The sequence below is a fragment of the Lytechinus variegatus genome, chromosome 17 (assembly GCF_018143015.1).
Source record: "Lytechinus variegatus isolate NC3 chromosome 17, Lvar_3.0, whole genome shotgun sequence".
Lineage (NCBI taxonomy): Eukaryota > Metazoa > Echinodermata > Echinoidea > Temnopleuroida > Toxopneustidae > Lytechinus > Lytechinus variegatus.
The window spans coordinates 15,695,666-15,717,919 of record NC_054756.1 but is presented as its reverse complement, the minus strand read 5'-3'; the positions used below and the strand labels follow the sequence as shown (position 1 = coordinate 15,717,919).

General features: G+C 37.6%; 1 protein-coding gene across 1 annotated transcript in view; it reads right to left on the bottom strand.

The window, feature by feature from the left end:
* The window catches only part of LOC121431246 (eukaryotic translation initiation factor 3 subunit E-like), a 31,288-nt gene that overhangs the window by 7,928 nt on the left and 1,106 nt on the right, over positions 1-22,254 (bottom strand). The window contains exons 2-8 of the mRNA XM_041628756.1: positions 18,156-18,215; positions 17,489-17,546; positions 16,282-16,442; positions 13,839-13,943; positions 12,172-12,309; positions 8,474-8,601; positions 206-326 (exon numbers count right to left, since the gene is read on the bottom strand). Coding sequence (XP_041484690.1) covers positions 206-326; positions 8,474-8,601; positions 12,172-12,309; positions 13,839-13,943; positions 16,282-16,442; positions 17,489-17,546; positions 18,156-18,215 — 771 coding nt within the window. The remainder of the gene's footprint in view (positions 1-205; positions 327-8,473; positions 8,602-12,171; positions 12,310-13,838; positions 13,944-16,281; positions 16,443-17,488; positions 17,547-18,155; positions 18,216-22,254) is intronic.

The following is a 22,254-nucleotide window of genomic DNA, read 5'->3' as shown; positions in this document are numbered from 1 at the left end:
GGATTCCATTCAAGTTACAACTGGATGGCAAAGGTACCATAATGGTAACTTTTATACAATGAGGCCTTGAATTCTGCCAGTTCATGACTAAAAAAAATAAGAGAGGAGTCTTCTTGATATAGTCTGAGGAAATAACTAATGAAAAGTTGACTTATATAAGAGGGACTATTGTTTTCATTAAAGGAGAAGAATATGGTAGTTTTACCTGTTGGATAGCTTTGACTAGATCTTTGAGAACCTGTCTTCTCCTACCCTTGTTGGTGATGACAGCTGTAGTCAGGTAACGCAGGATGTGAGGACACATTGTCTGGATGGCATTCAGGTATCTACACAATGTGTGACAAAGGTGAATAATTCTTATCAATATCATACACCATAACACAGGAAGTGAGGACACATGGTTTGGATTGCATTCTGGTATCTATACAATGTGACAAGGGTAAATATTTCTTATTATACACCTGTTACATATATGAATAATTGTAAAAGAATTTTAAAAGGCAATTACATTTATCTATTAGTTATTTCCCTTTAAGGATAGCCAAGAATTGTAAAGAACATTCCAGGATGTCTTTTTATTATGCAGGCCTTGCCTATTTAAAGGCCAAGGAGTTTTATTGTTGAATAAGGAAAAGCCAAACAATAGAATTGTATTGGTAGTGGAAATGAATAGGCTTAGGTATTTTGTTTACACTGTTGATTTCAATGAGGTCATTCAAGAGTGTTCTGGATTTTGACTGCTCCTGAAAGGAGAAAGTTCTTTTGGAAGACAATTCTAGAAGCTTGTAGATTAGTCGAAATTTGAGAATGATCTAGAACACTTGTAATTAGTATAAAAGCTGCAGATTTTTCAAGATGATCATCACACCATCACATCATATGAGAGCAGGAGATCACATCACATCATATGAGATCACTTCACCAGATCAGATCAGAGCAGTTTATGCATCAATGAACTGTTTGCAGTTATTTTGAGAAATTATCAGTTCTCATCGAGATCATCAACATCATCAACCTGTTCAATGAACACGCTTCAACCCATGGATTACTGAAATTGACTGTTAATCATCATCAACATCGTCTTCACGGACATTTCAACTCGTTGCAGTGACTCTTATTATTCATCGGACTTCAACATCAGTTTCATCATCGCCATCATTGTGAATTTTCGCCAGTCAACTGGGATTTTATCATTTGGATTATTACTTGGATATAGTATCATCACTTCGGGATTTTACATCGGACACTTCAAGAGATTTATGTAAGATCATTATTTGTTTTATTTATGTATAATTATTTCCTGTAATAAAAAAAGAGGAAATTAAACTTTATACATCAATTTCTGATTGTTATTTGTTGCAGTATCGTAACAAATAATTTTGGGGGCTTGTCCGGGAAACAAAAACCAAATTTGTACAAGCCAAGGCAATTTGAAACGAAAACCAAATTTAAAGCCAATTTGAAATTAAAACCAGTTTTTCAGGAAACAAAAGCCAATTTGAATTGGAAACATTTTGGAAAGTTCTAGAATATACTGTACTGTGTTATTACGTGCTTGTATTTGTGTATATTCACTATGGCTACATTTGATGTTGAAGAATTTCTTGCAATGACAGAATTGTCATATGATCATTTGAAGTCACTGAAGAAAGATGATTTGATAACAGTTTGTGATCATTTGGGTGTATCTCTAGCCCCAGGTTTAAAGAAGGCAGAGATAATTGACTTGTTAGCTAGTCACATGAAGCTTACAGAGGAGCCTGAAACTTCTATCAATATGTCAGAGGATGCTCAGATCCAACTGGCAAACATTGAATTGGAAAAGGAAAGAATCAAAGAAAACCTTGAAATGGAGAAAATAAACATTGAAAAGGAGAGAATGAGATTGGAGTACCAGTTAAAGTTGAAAGAAATGGAGTTAGCTCATGCAAATACTAACTCTGCGAAAGATAAATCTCCCCAAGTCTTTGATGTGGCGAAAAACATTCGCCTTGTGCCAAAATTTGATGAAGAGGGAGTTGATACATATTTTGTGTCATTTGAAAAAGTGGCCAAGAGACTGAATTGGCCCGAGGAATACTGGACTCTTCTCCTTCAAAGTGTTTTTGTTGGAAAGGCTGCAAAAGTCTATTCTTCACTCTCTGAAACGCAATCATGTGACTATGCTACAGTAAAAGAAACAATTCTCAATGCATATGAGTTGGTACCAGAAGCGTACAGACATAAATTTAGGAACATGCAAAGACAATCAGGCCAGACTTATGTTGAATTTGCTAGGGAACAAGAAATGATGTTCGATAAGTGGTACAGATCACTGAAAGTTGACAAAGATTTTGTTCACCTTAGGGAAGTTGTCCTCCTAGAAGAATTCAAAAAGAGTCTTCCTTTTGGCATTAAATCTCACTTAGGTGACCACAGAGTTACTGAAGTCAGTAAAGCAGCCATAGTAGCTGATGAATTTGAGGTCACACATAAAGGTAGTGGAGATAGGCCTCCTTTCAAGAATTATTGGAAAAAGAAAGGAAAAGGGTCATTTAAATCCCACAATAAACCTAGTGAGGGAAAATATGCAAGCAAGGACAAAGACGCTAAAAAGAATCAGGCTAGTGGGGGCACAGAATCAACCAAACGGTCTGAGAGTCGTAGTTCCAAAATTTGTACTCATTGTCATAAATCGGGACATTTGAAAGAATTATGTTGGAAATTGGTTGGAATGCCAACCAAAACTAAGAAAGACATGGGTTTTGTCAAGCAAACAAGTGTTCCCTCGATGGAGTTTGTTCCATCAGAGCCCAATCAAGATGTTGAGAGTGTTTCTCTGGTATTTGCTGATAAAGTCAAACAGGTTGATGAAACTTTTAGAAGTTTTTTGCATGATGGTGAAGTATCCCCTTGTTCGACTGGTGCTGCTGGTAGGTCAGTGGTGATCCTTAGGGATACAGGGGCTGCACAGTCCCTGATGGTGCCAGGTGATTCGACTCTTCCTCTGGAGAGTTCAGAGAATGCCAACGTCTTAGTTCAAGGTATTGGCCCAAATTTCATGTCGGTCCCTTTGCATAAGGTCGACTTAAAGTGTGACCTAGTTAGTGGTCCTGTGACTGTTGGTGTCGTTCCAGAATTACCCATGAAAGGTGTTGATTTCTTGTTAGGTAACGACTTGGCTGGAGATAAAGTTGTTGCATCTCCAGTGGTTTCGGAAAAGCCCGTTGAGGTAGCTGAAACTGAATTGTTGCAGGAAGATTTTCCAGGGATTTTCCCGGATTGTGTTGTTACTAGGTCTCAGACTCGTAGAGCTGAAAAGGATGATGCGGAATCTGCTGATGTAGAGGAGAGTACTGATGTCTGGTTAGCTGAAACCTTTTTCAAGGATTTGAATGGGGATAGTGTTGAAGGCTCTGTTGCTAACAATGATAGTTTGTTTAGTAAATCCTCCCTTGTACAGGCACAACAGGCAGACCCAGAATTAAAAAGCTTGTCACAAAAAGCATGTTCTGAGGCTGAGGCTGATAAGGTTCCTGAGTGCTTTTATGTCAAAGATGACATTTTGATGAGGAAATGGAGACCTCCCCGGAGACCAGCTGATGAAGATTGGTGTATAATTCACCAGGTTGTAGTTCCTCCTTGTTACCGCACAGATATTCTGAAAATGGCTCATGAGTTACCTATGGCAGGTCATGTCGGTATTCGGAAGACAGAAGATAGAATTATGAGGCATTTCTATTGGCCTAAGATGCACAAAGATGTTGTGCATTTCTGTAAGACATGTCACACATGTCAGATTATTGGTAAGGCACAGCCTTCTATCAAGCCTGCTCCATTGATACCCATTCCTGCATTTGATGAACCTTTTACTAGGGTTCTTGTTGATTGTGTCGGACCCTTACCCAGAACGAGGTCGGGTCACAGATTTCTCCTGACGATTATGGACTTGTCTACACGGTTTCCAGAGGCGATACCTTTGAGAAGTATCACTGCAAAGACAGTGGTGCAGGCGTTAGTGCAGTTTTTCACTAGGTACGGTCTGCCGAAGGAAATTCAATCTGATCAAGGGTCAAATTTCATGTCAGGAATATTTCAGCAAGTTATAAAGGAGTTGGGAATAAAGCAGATCAAGTCCTCTGCTTATCACCCACAGTCCCAAGGAGCGTTAGAACGCTATCATCAGACTTTGAAGACCATGATTAGGGCTTATTGTGAAGACTATCCCGATGACTGGGATAAAGGGATCTCATTCCTACTGTTTGCAACCAGGGATTCCCCGAATGAGTCCACAGGTTTCAGTCCATTTGAATTGGTCTATGGTCATGAGGTTAGGGGTCCTCTAAAGCTTATCAAAGAGAGGTTTATGGTTCAGGATGATGATGTAAACCTTCTAGACTATGTGTCAAAGTTTAGAGAAAGGCTCTCAAAAGCTTGTGATGTGGCTAAGGAACACTTGAAAGAGTCGCAGGGAAAAATGAAAGCTCATGCTGATAAAAATGCAAAAGAGCGAAGTTTCAAGCCTGGAGACAAAGTGTTAGTGTTGTTGCCTTTGCAAGGTGAGCCCTTGAAAGCTAGGTTTAGTGGTCCCTACATAGTCAAAAAGAAATTGAATGATGTCAACTATGTGATCAGTACCCCTGATCGAAGAAAGTCTCAAAGAGTTTGTCATGTAAACATGTTAAAAGAATACTTTGAGCGAGAGGCTAGTCAGCCAATAGGTACAACACAGGTCAAAGAAGAAGAAAAACATGTAGATGTTCATGAAGAAGAATACCATGGAAAGACAGATAATGAATTGTCTTATACAGATGTATCTAAGAACGAACCATGTGGTATAAAGTTGTCTAACTCAGAGATGTTAGGAAACATGGATGAGGCATTAAAACACCTGCCTGAAGATCAAAGAAATGATATATCTGGCCTGTTAAGAGAATATGAGAATGTATGTAAAGACAAACCAGGTCGTACACCTTTAACTGTACATGACGTAGACGTAGGTGATGTAAGACCTATCAAACAGAATCCTTATAGGCTCAATCCAAGCAAGTTGGAAATGGTGAATAAGGAAATACAGTTTATGTTAGATAATGACATAATCGAACCGAGTCAGAGTAGTTGGAGTTCTCCCATTGTAATGGTTCCAAAGCCAGACGGCTCTCAGAGATTTTGCATTGATTACCGGAAGGTAAATGCAGTAACTAAGACTGACTCGTATCCAATTCCTAGGTTAGAAGATTGTATTGATAGGGTTGGAAATTCTGCCTATATCACAAAGATAGACTTGCTTAAAGGATATTGGCAAGTGCCACTGACTGACCGACCCAAAGAGATATCAGCCTTTGTCACACCCGAAGGCTTGTTTCAATGCAAAGTCATGCCTTTTGGAATGAAAAATGCACCAGCAACCTTCCAAAGGTTGACAAATCAAGTGATTGCCGGACTTGACAATTGTGTCGTATACATAGACGACATCCTAGTATACAGTGATACTTGGAATGATCATCTGAATCATTTGCGAGCACTGTTTGACAGGCTGGACAAAGCCAATCTAGTAGTGAATCTGATGAAGAGTGAATTTGCCAAGGCAAAAGTCACATATCTTGGTCATGTGGTTGGTCAAGGGCAAGTGCTACCAAGAGAAGCCAAGATACAAGCTATCTTAGACTTCCCAATTCCCACAACTAAGAAAGAATTGCTCAGATTCTTAGGTATGAGTGGCTTCTACAGGAAATTTGTTCCAAATTTCAGTACAGTGGTTAGTCCTCTGACAAACCTGCTGAAGGCAAAAGTGAAGTATGTTTGGTCTGACGAATGTCAAAGATCGTTTGAGAAATTAAAGGCCATTTTGGTGAATGAGCCTGTTTTGGCAGCTCCAAACTTCACAAAGCCGTTAAAAGTAGCTATTGATGCATGTGATATTGGAGTAGGAGCAGTATTGCTCCAAGAAGATGAAGAAGGCATCGAAAAACCAGTGTGCTACTTCTCTAAGAAACTCAATCGGTTTCAAAAGAAATACTCAACTATTGAAAAAGAGGCCCTGAGTCTCGTACTAGCCCTTCAGCAGTTTGAGGTGTATCTAACCAATGGAGAGATTACAGTCTATACAGATCACAATCCTCTTGTGTTTTTGGAGAAATTCAAAACAAAGAATCAAAGACTGTACAGATGGAGCCTAATGCTCCAACCATTCCCTTTGAAAATTGTACACATAAAGGGAAAGAACAATGTAATTGCTGATGCTCTATCAAGAGTATAAAAAGTGAAATTATTCATGATTTTGACCAAGTGTGTCATTTGAAGAAAACATCTTTGATGTTCATTTATTTTAACATGTTCGTTAAGTACTATATCTTTGTACACGATAACTGTAAATGATTTATCAAGATGACTTTGAACAGTTAAAAGAAAAAGTAATCATAAAGAAACCTTTACTACGGTAAAGCTTTCTTTTCCCCGGTGGGGGAGGTGTTACATATATGAATAATTGTAAAAGAATTTTAAAAGGCAATTACATTTATCTATTAGTTATTTCCCTTTAAGGATAGCCAAGAATTGTAAAGAACATTCCAGGATGTCTTTTTATTATGCAGGCCTTGCCTATTTAAAGGCCAAGGAGTTTTATTGTTGAATAAGGAAAAGCCAAACAATAGAATTGTATTGGTAGTGGAAATGAATAGGCTTAGGTATTTTGTTTACACTGTTGATTTCAATGAGGTCATTCAAGAGTGTTCTGGATTTTGACTGCTCCTGAAAGGAGAAAGTTCTTTTGGAAGACAATTCTAGAAGCTTGTAGATTAGTCGAAATTTGAGAATGATCTAGAACACTTGTAATTAGTATAAAAGCTGCAGATTTTTCAAGATGATCATCACACCATCACATCATATGAGAGCAGGAGATCACATCACATCATATGAGATCACTTCACCAGATCAGATCAGAGCAGTTTATGCATCAATGAACTGTTTGCAGTTATTTTGAGAAATTATCAGTTCTCATCGAGATCATCAACATCATCAACCTGTTCAATGAACACGCTTCAACCCATGGATTACTGAAATTGACTGTTAATCATCATCAACATCGTCTTCACGGACATTTCAACTCGTTGCAGTGACTCTTATTATTCATCGGACTTCAACATCAGTTTCATCATCGCCATCATTGTGAATTTTCGCCAGTCAACTGGGATTTTATCATTTGGATTATTACTTGGATATAGTATCATCACTTCGGGATTTTACATCGGACACTTCAAGAGATTTATGTAAGATCATTATTTGTTTTATTTATGTATAATTATTTCCTGTAATAAAAAAAGAGGAAATTAAACTTTATACATCAATTTCTGATTGTTATTTGTTGCAGTATCGTAACACACCATAACGCAGGAAGTGAGGACACATGGTCTGGATTGCATTCAGGGGGGCGTTTCATGAAAGAACTTGTCAGACGTTTTATCCGACAAGTCCCATTTTATCCGACAGTTACCATCAGAACAGTGCCTCTCAGCCAATCAAAATCATGGAAAGATGTCAGATCTGACAACTTGTCGGATGAATTATTGATGAACTTCCCAGGTATCTATACAATGTGACAAAGGTAAATAGTTCTTACTATACCCCCATATTGCAGGATGTGAGGACATATTAACTTGTTTGCATTCACATATGTGCATGTATACAATGTGTGACAATGATGAATAGTTCTTATCATAGCCCACATTACATAGTTCTTACAAGCCCCCACATTGCAAAATGTGAGGATTCTCTTCCTTTTCTTTTAATAATAAAATTCCACAAAGCAGTTAATGGAATGTCTCCAAGCACTATACAGAGGGATTCTTGCCTGCCCAAACACAGAGTACGCACGTTCTCCACTCACAAGGGAGTATTCCAACAAGCGGTTTCAAACTCTAATGCGAGGCTTTCGCATCCTACCAGATACCCATTGTAGAGGTTTTGTGGCTAAGTGGATAAGTCTCTGGACTTTTGTCCACAGGGTCAGAGGTTCAACTCCCACCACAGCACTTGCGTCCTTTGGCAAGGTGTTTGTTTACATTTTGCACTCTCCAACAAGGTGTAGTAAATGGGTATCCAGTAGGACGAAGTTCTATGAATGCCCGATCGGGATAGCCGTGCTAAAGCCGGGGGGAAATAGTTTGCAGTGCTTAGAAATATTTATATAAAGCGCTACACAAATGTTGCATATTATTATACAACTCCTGGTTGGAGAGTAGCAAAATGTGGATTGACGCCTATCCAAATGACGCTAGGGAGATTTGGCACCACAGCATTGTAATATCACAACACTTCCACACGTTGTGTAATTTTTTTTTGGGGGGGGGGCGTTTAGTGACAAATTACACCCCCCCAAAAAAAAAATACACATTCTGAAGAAAGCAATCTGTGTTTTAATTATGAATTACACTTGTATTTACATTTCATGTCGTGGTTGAATTAAAATATGAAATCTCGCGAAGCATCTACTTACGCTGGTTGGTAAAGGAACTTATCGATGATGAGATCCCTGCCGTCGGGATGGTTGAAATATACAAAGAGACTCCAATGAATCAGCCAAGTCCTCTGCTGTAATGACTGCAGTGGAGTGATGAAATGAGACTGCACGAGGAAAAGAAATACAGAAAGATGCAGTCAAGTACAGGGCTATTCTTTGCTATTATATGACCAAAATTATGACAAGTTTTGACTTAAATTAGTTATAACTCTCAAAAATTTATAGATTTTGTAATTCAATGTTTATCTGAGAAAATATGTTGTGTTCTGTAGATATTTCCAATGGGGAAATCTGTTATGGGCCATTATGAGAAATCTTGACTTTAATTTGGTTATAAATCTGAAAAGTTTATAGATTTAGCAATTTGATGTTTACATAACAGTAACATGTTTGGTCGACTATCATTTGGAAATACATGTATTTCATGCTGACAACAGTATACATGTTCAAGGTCAGAGGTCAAAAGAAGTGGGTCACGTGTGTGACACTTTGAAGTCATACACGTGACCCAATTCTTTTGACCTCTGACCTTGAACATGCATATTGTTGTCACCAAGAATTATTTCCAAATGATAGTTGACCAAACATGTTACTGTCATGTAAACATCGTATTGCTAAATTTATAAACTTCTCAGAGTTATAACCAAATTAAAGTCGAGATTTCTCATAATGGCCCATATCAGATTTCCCCATTGGAAATATCAACTGAGCAACATTTTTTTTTCTCAGAATGTGCCTGTACACTTAAAGGACAAGTCCACCCCAACAAAAACTTGATTTGAATAAAACATTACGTCAAACTTCCCTTTGAAACAATACCGCAGTTCGGACTGCGAACTGCGGTGTTTTACCCCATTTTCCATTTGGATCTCCTAAAACTCATTTCCAAGCCCTTATCAACCGCACTTGGCCAAGTAATCCAGGGGTAATCCCGGCTGTCTCAATTTCACCCCCACAGGCCAGTATATGAGCGTTGAGCAAAGGACGAAAAGATAAACAACAGCTGCGCTATTACGTAAGACTTCTCTGCCTGTAGTAGGACCTTCGGAATGAAATTATTGTATTCCATATTTAATCACGTTTTCAAAGGCATATTGTATTCATTAACCCAATATTAGTCCATTTTCAATTTCGAACGAAGAAAATCGACCTCGGAATAAGGAAAGTAAGCGAATAACAAGTGGAATGCCTCTGGCCGTCTCACCTGCATCACGCGGTTCAATATAGCAGCAGTGCTGACTTTGAATACTACTCTAAATCGCACAAGATGTTCAGTGATACATGGTTACTCTTATGTCCACTTTTTATGAACTAGACCAATAAACTTACAGAGATATGATGGTTATTCAACAAAACACCCCAACATGGCCAAAGTTCATTGACCTTACATGACCTTTGACCTTGATCATGTGACCTGAAACTCGAACAGGATGTTCAGTGATACTTGATTACTCTTATGTACAAGTTTCATGAATCAGATCCACAAACTTTCAAAGTTATGATGGTAATTCAACAGATACACCCAATTCGGCCAAAGTTCATTGACCTTTGACCTTGGTCATGTGACCTGAAACGTGCACAGGATGTTCAGTGATACTTGATTAACCTTATGTCCAAGTTTCATGAACTAGGTCCATATATTTTCTAAGTTATGATGACATTTCAAAAACTTAACCTCAGGTTAAGATTTCGATGTTGGTTCCTCCAACATGGTCTAAGTTCATTGACCCTAAATGACCTTTGACCTTGGTCATGTGACACGAAACTCTAATAGGATGTTCAGTAATACTTGATTAACCTTATGGCCAAGTTTCATGAACTAGGTCCATATACTTTCTAAGTTATGATGTCATTTCAAAAACTTAACCTCAGGTTAAGATTTGATGTTGACGCCGCCGCCGCCGTCGGAAAAGCAGCGCCTATAGTCTCACTCTGCTTCGCAGGTGAGACAAAAATGACGGCATGCCTACAGGGACTGCACTCAGCGCTGCGCATGCATCCAATCGTGTGTGGCCCCCTGCTGTGACTGTATATGCCGGGCTGTTGTTTTATCTTCGGACCAACGTCAAGAAACAGGTATTTTAATACTTAAATTGCTTTCTTGAGGCAGTTACGGCTGGAGAAGAGAATTGATGAGAAGGGGAACTGGGGTATATTCATTATATTGTTCTCAAATGGAAGTTTTTCGTCATGAAAAGAGAAAAATTCAACAAGCATAATAATGAAAATTTCATCAAAATCTGATGTGAAATAAGAAAGTTATGACATTTCAAAGTTTCGTTTATTTTTAACAAAATAGTTATATGAACGAGCCAGTTACATCCAAATGAGAGAGTCGATGACATCACTCACTCACTATTTCTTTTGTATTTTATTATATGAAATATTTGTATTTTCTCATCATTGTCATGTGAAATGAAGTTTCATTCCTCCCTGAACACGTGGAATTCCATTATTTTAACATTTTGTGCTTCAGGCAAGGTCCTAATCGTCAAATTCGTAAAAAATGAAATATTGTATAATTCAAACAATAAAAAAACAAAATAGTGACATCATCGACTCTCTCATTTGGATGTAACTGGCTCGTTCATATAACTATTTTGTTAAAAATAAGCGAAACTTTGAAATGTCATAACTTTCTTATTTTACATCCGATTTTGATGAAATTTTCAGCATTGTGCTTGTCTGATTTTTCTCTATTGATTCAAATCAACATTTTTTTTCTCAGATTTTGCCTGTACACTATTTTCATATTGTAGGCATCCTTGACACCCTAAACACATCATACATCACAAGCTGTATATGGTAGGATAGACCTTCACAATTCTGGATTACGTGTACTTTATAATAGTAACTTGTGAGGCCAACAACATTCCCCTTCTTGTAAATTCTATAAAGTATGTATGTCCATCTCACTATATGAGGGATTTTCCTGAAATAATCGTCTCTTCATTCCAGTTCATATAGAAACTTGTAATGCCTTCAAATTATCATTGGTTGAGCAGTTCATGAACTGACGTCAGAATAAAGAATAATGGGGTCAGACATCCTGAAAGGTTATTTTTTCTAAGAATTGCCCTTTAGACATCATGAAATGCAAACCAGAATTTATGTTACACTCTGGGAAACATTTCAGAAAACTATCAGTGACTTTATTGACTGAAATCATTGCATCTTATTGGCTCAAAGTAAACATATCCTTGAAAATCATTGATAAGATGCTCCATGAAAGGCTGCTCAGGGAGGTATTTCATAAAAGAACTTGTCGAAAATCTTTTTTCCCAACAAGTCTTGTTTTATACAAAATTTGCCAGAGTAACAGCGCTTCTCAGCCAATCAAAGTCAAGGGGAGTTGTCAAATGAACATGTTTGTGAAAGGCTCCCCAGAGGACTTGGACACTTTATCTGACAGTAACTATATAGTAAGTGCTTCTCAGACATCAAAATCAAGGAGAGTTGCTGTCTCACAACTTCTTAGATGAAAATATTGATAAAAGGCTCCCCAGCTCCTTGTTGCATAAAAGTAACTATTATGGTAACTACCTTGATAACACTGATCAACAGCCAATCAAAATCAAGGATTCCTTACAAGTTATCATTTGCATGGCAGAGTTACCATAATGGAAACTTGTATGCAACAAGGTCCAGTACTCAGTCTGCTGTACAATACTTACGTCCATTTTATCTTGAGGGTCAATGACCTCTTGGAGCTTGTTGAGATCTTCCAGAGCTCCCTCCCAGTTCTGCATAAGAATCTCAGAGGCCAGCTTACCCCATAGTGAGCTGGTAGACTTGGGATCAGACGGTGGGACCTAAATACCAATATAAAAAATAACAATTGAGGTTAAAGGACAAGTCCACCCCCCAAAAAAAAAATAATTGCATTAACAGAGAAAAATCTAACAAATGTCAGAGTCGTGTATATAACAATTTTCTGAAAAATATAATCATAAAGCGAAACTTTAAAATGTGACCATAATTTTCTATTTTACATCCGATTTTAATGAAATTTTTTGAGCATAATGGCTGTTTGATTTTTCTCTATTTATTCAAATCAATATTTTTCTGGGGTATACTTCACACCTTTAATCATTATAATGAAATTTCTTCCTTTCAAAAGATGACATTCTGTGTAAAATAGGACCTCGTCTAAAGATGAAAGACGGGAATGAGAAGATATTACCTACGGGCCGGGATTCACAGGGTGGTTTTGAATGGTTTTAAATCATGGTTTATAAAGATTTCATAAGTTAGTTATGTACACATAATTTAGCAGATATTATGAGATTGCATCCAATGTCCCAAATAAACAGATGGCAAAGAAATTCAAGAATAACTGATTAATTTATGGGGGAACAATGAGACGATGAAGGCCCAAACAGTAATGGTCAAGCCTTCATCAATGTGTATCTTACCAGAGTAAGAAGATTTCATAACTTAATTACACATAATCCAGCAGATACTTTGAGAATGCATCCAATAATGTCCCAAATAAACAGATGGCAAAGAAATTCAAGAATAACTGATTAATTTATGGGGGAACAATGAGACGATGAAGGCCCAAACAGTAATGGTCAAGCCTTCATCAGTGTGTATCTTACCAGAGTAAGAAGATTTCATAACTTAATTACACATAATTCAGCAGATACTTTGAGAATGCATCCAATAATGTCCCAAATAAACAGATGGCAAAGAAATTCAAGAATAACTGATTAATTTATGGGAGAACAATGAGACAATGAAGGCCCAAACATGTAATGGTCAAGCCTTCAACAGTGTGTATCTTACCAGTGTAAGAAGATTTCATAAGTTAATTACACATAATTCAGCAGATACTTTGAGATTGCATCCAATAATGTCCCAAATAAACAGATGGAAAATAATGCAAGAATATCTGATTAATTGTGGGGGAACAATCAGACGATGAAGGCCCGATCATGTAATGGTCAAGCCTTCAACAGTGTGTATCTTACCAGAATAAGAAGATTTCATAACTTAATTACACATATTTCAGCAGATACTTTGAGAATGCATCCAATAATGTCCAAAATAAACAGATGGAAGCGAATTGCAAGAATATCTGATTGTCGGGAAACAATGAAATGATGAAGGCCCGATCATGTAATGGTCAAGCCTTCAACAGTGTGTATCTTACCAGAATAAGAAGATTTCATAACTTAATTACACATATTTCAGCAGATACTTTGAGAATGCATCCAATAATGTCCAAAATAAACAGATGGAAGCGAATTGCAAGAATATCTGATTGTCGGGAAACAATGAAATGATGAAGGCCCGACCATGTAATGGTCAAGCCTTCATTCATCAGTGTGTATCTTACCAGTGTTCTATGGAAGTAGAGGTACTCTGATGCTCCGGAGTAGTTACCACAGTCATACTGGAACTTGGCATACTCATACAAAAGACTCAGTGACTCTTCTCGAAACTGAAATAATAATAATAATACCTGGATTTAAAAAGCGCTTTTTGCCAGAGGATACAAAGCGCTGCCATTATTACCCCAGTTTTAGCTCGAGCTACCATCACCGGCGCTCGGTACTTGCGAGGATTTTCTCCTGCCGGGTACCCATTCACCTCACCTGGGTGGAGTGCAGCAAAGTGTGGATAAATTTCTTGCTGAAGGAAAACACGCCGTAGCCACGATACGAACCCACGACCCTCTGTTTCAAAGGCGAGAGTCAGAACCACTAGACCACGACGCACTTACATCTTGATATGGTTTCATCAAATGATAAAATACGAAATGATAAAATGTACAGAAGAAATACTTCTGATAAGGCCTAAATAATTGCAAAGTAAACATTCTCTCTCTCTAGTTGCATCAAACATATAGCAGTAAGAGATGAAGGTGATTTACAGGTGTTCAAGTATTATGCAGAAATAAATTGCAGCTGGGGTGTTAAAACCTCAAATTTAAAATTCAAATACATATTTTTTAATGAAAGCTCAGACTAAACCCAATTTTGGAGATATGATAGAAGTAGAAACCTTCTTCTACCAAGAGATGGTTCCCTACAGGAATTTGGAGACTGTTTTCAGACAATAAGGCCCGAATTCACAAAGGTGGTTTTTAAAACCATCAGTAGAACCCATGGTTTATGCAGACATCCTGTATAAATTACGCTTATTTACCGCGTATGTTAAAAAAATGTCAAATGCTGATGCGTGCTTTGTCACAGTGCGCCAATTTGATGCCTGTTGCCGTGGTTATCCACGCTATTTTATTCGGAATAGCATACTTATAAAGGTAATCTGCATAAACCATGGTTTCAACCAATGATTTTAAAAACCACCTTTGTGAATTTGCTTTTTCTTGAGATTCAACTGCAGCAGTCATTCATACGCTTCTTCGTTCTTCTTAAGAACCTAAAATGACTTCCCAAACAACCTCCCAGAGGATCCAACTCACTCCTCCTTTCTTCATGCTTAAATGGCCTCAAGAGTGATGCAGGCTCAGTACTGTCAGCTTGACTATTTTCTTTTTCTTGCATATGTGCATATACATGTATGTAGGCACCAGGGTCCATATTCATACATCCTTAAAACTAGTAATCATGAAATTGTGTGCTGTGGCCTATCAAGTAAAATCTAGACTCTAGTTGTTGGAATGTCCCCCAGGGAGTGGAGAAAGTGCACAAATGTGTGACGTACGGGACACACTATAAGATTTCTATGTAATTCTAATTAGGGTTATTTTTCAATAAGGATCAAAGATAATGTAAATTGAGATAAATGATATAATATCAATGGTTGAATATTGGTATAAGGCTGATAATAAAGTTATGATTTGTAATAATTAACATTAATTATTATCAATTAGTTAATTAATTAATCTTTAACAATTATGAGGTCATAAAGATTTTTGTTTTGTTTAATCATATACTATAATAGAAATACATGTATATATAAATCATAATAATCCATGTAAATCTAACTTACTTTGGTTCACATCCAGTTGATTATAAATTTTGAAGAAATTTCACTTTCCCCATTCGTTTAACACATGGAATTATTTGCAAGACATCTTTCATAATATTTATAAGGTCATAAAGTGTTTGCCATGTTTTGTTTCAGTGTATGCTATTAAAGAAATATATATCAAACATGATAATCCATGTTAAAATTAACTTACTTACGTTTGCATCAATTATAAATTTTGATGAAATTTCACTTTCCCCATTCGTTTTACACATGGACAAATGTCCCGTACGTCACATGTCCCGTACGTCACAGCGCGGTTGTTTATATTTTGAGCTATTACATAATAACTCCAATGAGTTCAATCATTTCATTCATGGCTAATGAAACTTGATAAAGATACAAGATGAAAACATGATAATGAGAGATTTCCAGCTTATTCCAATTCACAGAGTTTTAATGACAAACTTTTTTTAAAATAAATCAGCTTTCGTCTGGTCCCATACGTCACATTGCATATTAATTAATATAGTGCATCGTTAATGGCATTGTAGATCACTAATTTTTTTACTGAATAAAGAGGGCACAACTGGCCTTCCAAAATCCACAAAAGATTCTCTGTTGTGCATTTCTTTTTTATGTTACACAACTTTAAAGTCTCTAAATGTCCCGTACGTCACAAGTCAAATAGATTGGACCTGCCCCTAAGCAAAATATCTTTTCATTATAATTATTCAGGTTTTACGAATATGGGCCCACAATAAGGCGCAACATGCATAAACAAAGCATTCATCTTCAGTATTTCGAGGAAGCGCTCCTACCAGATGGAGAAGACGACGACTTACCCCGTGGTTTTTGACGAGGTAATCAAAGAGCTGTTTGCTATCCCTGGTTGATTGGATATGTTCTAGTACTTCAGCATTCTCAAAGATCTTGATGATCGGCTCTGTGTCCTGCTGAAGACGCTTCAACTGATTCACCACATCGGCACGCTTATCCTTCAGGGCTAATGGATGATCAAACAGAATATGTAAAATGTAACTGAAATAAATTATTTCAAGCACCCTTTGCCAATTCAAAGGCATACTAGTACATTTATACCTGCTTTCGAACAAGCAGTTACATGGCATGTATTTCTACTTTTCTAGCACTCATGACAGTGGCGGACCGTGACCCAGGAGACAAAGCATTGTATTGTTTGTGAACAATGCTGTGCCCCTCCAATGCTTCGTCTCCTTCGGGTCACGGTCCACCACTGACTCATGTATTGAGTCAGGAACCCATTTACCTCAAATGGGTTAAATGCAGCACAATGAAGATGAATTTCTTGCTGAAGAAATGTGAGATAGACATTTTCTTAAAGATAAATACCAGTGTGGTAACGATATCAAAAGGAGATAGAACGGAATCAAATAAGATGACCACCTCAGTATTTGTATGTACATATTAAAGTATGTGCCACATGGCTCTGGAGAAATATGTGTAATTGCTGAGAAATGAGCAAAATAAGCAAGATTCCATGAACTCATACTGTCAGGTATTTTTCCAAATAATAATAGCACTGTCCAACAAATCCTTTTTGTGTTGGTAATCATCAGAATTATCCGTTTTCAGTTAAGATTTCATTATTTCACAAAGATAAGTTAATTTCAATGAACCAGATCTAAATCTTGATACTTATTTTGTGGCAATATTGATTTTAAAGACTTTCTCATAAAATGATTGTTTGCTGCAACCATTTTCTTTTACCTTTTAACATCTTTCAGCTCATTAATCTATTAAAAGATATGAAGGAATAAAAATGCCAATGAGAGGAATTCATTAGTTCAAGACAGTACAGGGACCATTCCGCACACTGTACTTCTCTGTAATTTATATCTCTTTTGCAGTTTTAAACCAAATGGAAATTCACTGGGGCATTTTAAAGGGGGTGGGGGCTATATTGCCCTTAGGAGCAAATAAACTGAAACGTCCAAAAGCAACTGAATAAATGATTTATTTTGAAGAGTATTCCTTCAAGATAAATCACATTTTGAAATGTATACGACTTACTTTGTGGCACCTCTTGGTCTTCATTGAGTGTCTTGTACACGTCCATGGCAAAATCAACCTACAAAAGGGGTGAATGAAAAGGAATTTCAGATGAAATGAGATAATGAATATCAGGGAATATGGCATCACAACTTGATCCACTTTTGACTCTCCATACTAAATAAAGCAACATCAGGTTTAGTTCATGCAAAGGTGGCAAGAGCAAGTTTATTTACTTTAGCAAGGTTGTTAACCTCTCATGTGTATTCATGTATTGAACATTCAAACAGTTAGTTCAACTTTACAAGTTTATTCAAAATGCTAGAAAATGGATTTAGACAGAAATTTGCAAATTTCGTTCTTATTTATTTTGAGAACCACAAAAAAGTTTTCATGCATAAATTAGCATGATTTATACATTTTAGAAGCATTGTCTTGTAAAAAAAAACAATGATTCAGAATCTTGGGGATTTTAACAAAGGCACTGTATGTGCCTATTTCCATCATAATCATGCACTGATGCAACAAACAGCCAAGACCTGAAACGACTCTAAAATCTTTAGGCATCAAAACGAATCAATTCTTTATCTTTTAGGGTTGAGAATGTCCTTCTTGTTACTGGTGCTTGAGTGTTTGCAATGACAATGTGATTCCTGGATTTGAATTAATACGGACAAGGAGATCTTACCATGTTTGTGTTGCTGAGGAGATCCAGCTTGCCCTGCAGCATGTCCTTCTCATCGTAAATCTGTGAAGCAGAAAAGATCCAGAGAAAAAATGAAAAACCATCTCTCATTTGACAGGGGTTCAGAGCGAAGTGCAGGAGCGGACGACCACTGCAGCTTACTGGTCTGCATGTCATTGCGCAATGTCTAACAAAGGCAAAGAGGGTGCAGTTAGAGGGAGAGAGAGTATATATATACAGTGCGTCGCCCAAAAAAACTATACACTTTTGAAATGGCTGCCAAATTAAAAGTATATCACTTTGTGGGGAAATACTTACATATGGAAAGCCAATAAAGTCATCTTTCAAATGACACCAAAATTTTGGAAAACTATTCATGCTTGAGCGAGCACTGCCCACTTTAACAAAGGGTATGAAAATTAGGGTGGGCAGGAATTAGCCTGCCAATTTCTTTCAGTTTTTGAGAAGCGAGTCCCTTGGAACTTGCAAAGTTGAGGGTGTTTTGATAAATCAATGATCATCATCATCAATTTAGGTTTTTTATAGCAAATTTTAAGAATTAATAAATTGAAATTTAATGCATGAGTGAACATGAAATACAATTTTTCACTTTTATAAATGGATCTCAGCAATGTGTTCATGGAAGTCAGAATAGGGATAGGACTTAGGTGGGGGAAGTACGTTGATGGGTAATGGGTCAACAGAACACTTAACCCCCCCCCCCCCCTCTCTCTCTCTCTTTCTACCCTCTTCACCCCTCCTGTGAAACTAGCCTTTGCTGGGGTGAGCAGGAATTAGCCTTCCAGCTTTTTTTTTTTTTTTTGAGGTGAGTCCTTTGGAACTTGCAAAGTTAAGGGTGTTATGCTAAATTACTGATGAATTGAGATCAGTTTTGGTTTCTTAAGCAAATTTCATGAGGTACTAAATTGAAATGTAATGCATGAGTAAACAGGAATTGTAATTTCAGTGTAGCATTTTTAGTTTATTATGTGGATCTTAGCAAGTGTGCTTGTAAGAGTCAGAGTAATGTGATGGTACCTGTTACATGCAAGGGGTGAGATAGGGTAAGACTTTTCTTTTACAAATTACATGTCATGTACTCACCTCCGCCCTCCACCCCTTTCTTTCTCATGGATTTAATACTGAAATGCCAAGTGACTTATGGTTGATGGATCTTTCTTTTCCATTGAATGATTATTAAAAACTTGACTAATTATGATGATTTATGAAATGATTTATTGAAAAGGTGAATATTTGATTGATCACACTGATTGAGTTACTATCAAATTGTTGATTGAATGATCGCTAGGTACATTTTCAGAATTTATCATCAAATTTACAGTCTGCTTTGCACTTAATTCGTAATGTAATAGCAATCAGTCTCAATCTCAACAGGAGGGGGAGGGACGGACCTGTAGGAGGGAGGCTAAACGTTCTGTTGACCCTTTTACCATAAGCTTACTTCACCCACTGAAGTACAATATTACCCCTATTCTCCTGACTCCAATGAACACACTGCTGAGACCCACATTGTAAAGTTAAAATGCTGCACTAAAGATTGCAATTGACGCTCACTCATGCATGGAATTTCAGTTTGATAATTCATGAAATTTGCTCTAACAATTTAAATTGATAATGACCATTGATTCATCACAACACCCTCAAGTTTGCAAGTTCCAAGGGACTCGCCTCTCAAAAACTGAAAGAAACCGAAAGCCTAATTCCTGCCCACCCTAATTTTCATACCCTTTGTTTAAGAGGGTAGTGCTCACTCAAGCATGAATAGTTTTCCAACATTTTGGTGTCATTTGAAAGATGACTTTATTAGTGTGCTGTCGCCAAGCGGAAGACAAAGAAATCAAGATGGCGACGTAAACAAGGCCGTAAGCTCTTCCCATCTTTTCATAACAAATCTTTCGTTTTTTAATGAATTCTTTTTTTAAAAATGAAATCAATATCGCAGAAATGTGACTTGGAAATGAAGTTGGACCCCATGTACATGTTTTACTTAGAGAGGGAAAGTAGAGTTCTCGGGGGCGAAAGTTTCTGGTTTTGTACCCGTATGTGGGGAAATATAGTTAGGGGTCCCAGGCATTAGTGGGGAGTGACCATACGTACAGTAAATGACTTTCACTCCCCAGACGCCCCAGGCTAGGTGCGCAGACTTGGAGCCACCATCATCAAATCATACTTTTTTTTAACCCAGCACTGCCCAGGGAACTCCCGCCCATGTAGCGGGCGGGAGCCCAGGACCTTACGTGTAATTCCATACTCACCTGACTAGCATGAAGTATGGTCAAAATAATTCTCTGAAGAAATAGTTAAAACAGAAATCAAGCACTTACCACGATTATATGGATGAAGGTCTAACGAGTGGCAGTTTCCTGATATCTGGGCACAAACTGGAACCTCAAAAAAACGAAAAGTTCTCTCCTTCTACCCCAGTCTCGATCGGTCATTTTGTTACGATTCATAACAAAAATGGCCGATCGAGACGGGGGTAGGAGAGAACTTTTCGTTTTTTTGAGGTTCCAGTTTGTGCCCAGATGTCAGGAAACTGCCACTCGTTAGACCCTTATCATGTTCATCCATATTATAATCGTGGTAAGTGCTTGATTTCTGTTTTAACTATTTCTTCGGAGAATTATTTTGACCATACATCACACTAGTCAGGTGAGTATGGTCAATTACACGTAATGTATGGCAGTGTATCCTATTGCCGGACACCTTTATTTCAGTGATTTAAAAATGACAACTAGAGGAAATACAATCAAGAAAAATTATCACTTGCTATTCCAAATATTCTGAAAATTATGAATATGATGATATTATTTTACATTTTCCGTTTTCTTTGCACTGCACTTGCCGCATACCCTGGAGCCGCGAAAAACAATTATTTTCGTGCGTGACAAATTACATCATAATTCCGGACGCGCGCCGGACGGGTAAAAATATTCTTGATTATAATGATGTAAGAAAGAATTGGTGTGATTTTTTTCATATGTCATATCATGAGTAAATTCTAAGTTTTTGTGTGCTTTCTTATATCGATTCTGAGCAAATCTTTTATAAAAATTTGTGTTTGCCAGCTAATTTCTTTTTTGTTTCAATTGCGCTATCGATATGGCACTTTCCAGTATTACTGCTCGTTCATATCGTGACCCTCACTCAGTCATCAAGTTCTATCGATGCGCTGTCAATCATTGACGGCTGTCTATCGCGGTAAACCTCGCGCACGGCCATGACGGCGGGTACCGAGTACCTTGAGAACTAGACAGCTGGCAGCCGTCTGTTTCGAGGAGTTTTTTAACATTTTTTTTTATTTCTCCTCGTACACAGACGGCTCGCTATCGTGCAGCCACCATTAGGGGACTTGCAATGCAAAATCCCCCCGTCGGGGCTTTTCAATTTTTGTCTTTAATGAATAAAAATTTCGAAAATTATAGTGACCAGAGTGAAAATTTATATTCCCTCTTGGCATCAATTGCCAAAAAACGGAGAAAAATGAAGTTAAAAGGAACAAAAACAGTGACTTACCTCGGCTGTCGCGCAAATTCACTTCCCCGTTTTATCCGATCTTAAGTACATAAACATATGGCCATTGAGTCCCCTGTACAGATCGCGCTAGAACTTCGGTCTCTGTATTTGGTGAGTGAAGCCAATGAAGTTCAGCTGAACAACCAACAAAACAGAGACGAAGGTTTTGGTCTACTTGAGAACTAGCCGTCAACGATCCCGGCGACGATCTGATCGATGCTGGAGCGGACAAGATTTAATTTCAGCAATTATCAGGTCCGTATTCCCATCAGGAAATAGATCAATTGTGATCAATTGTTATTGTTAATGCAAAACTATGTTATTTTAAGAATTTTCTGTCATTTTAAAGAAAAATAATAAGGTAAAAGTTAGATTTTTTCGCCTTGTTTTTGCAATCTTGTTCTTTGAATTGATCTGTGAAATTGAACTGCGGAAGCCTTGCGCTACGAAATTGACTTCATACGCAGTAATATGCGCGTCCGGAAATATGATAGTGTCCGGTAATACAATACGTGACTATACTGGGCTCCCGCCCGCGTAGCGGGCGGGAGTTCCCTGGCCTGGG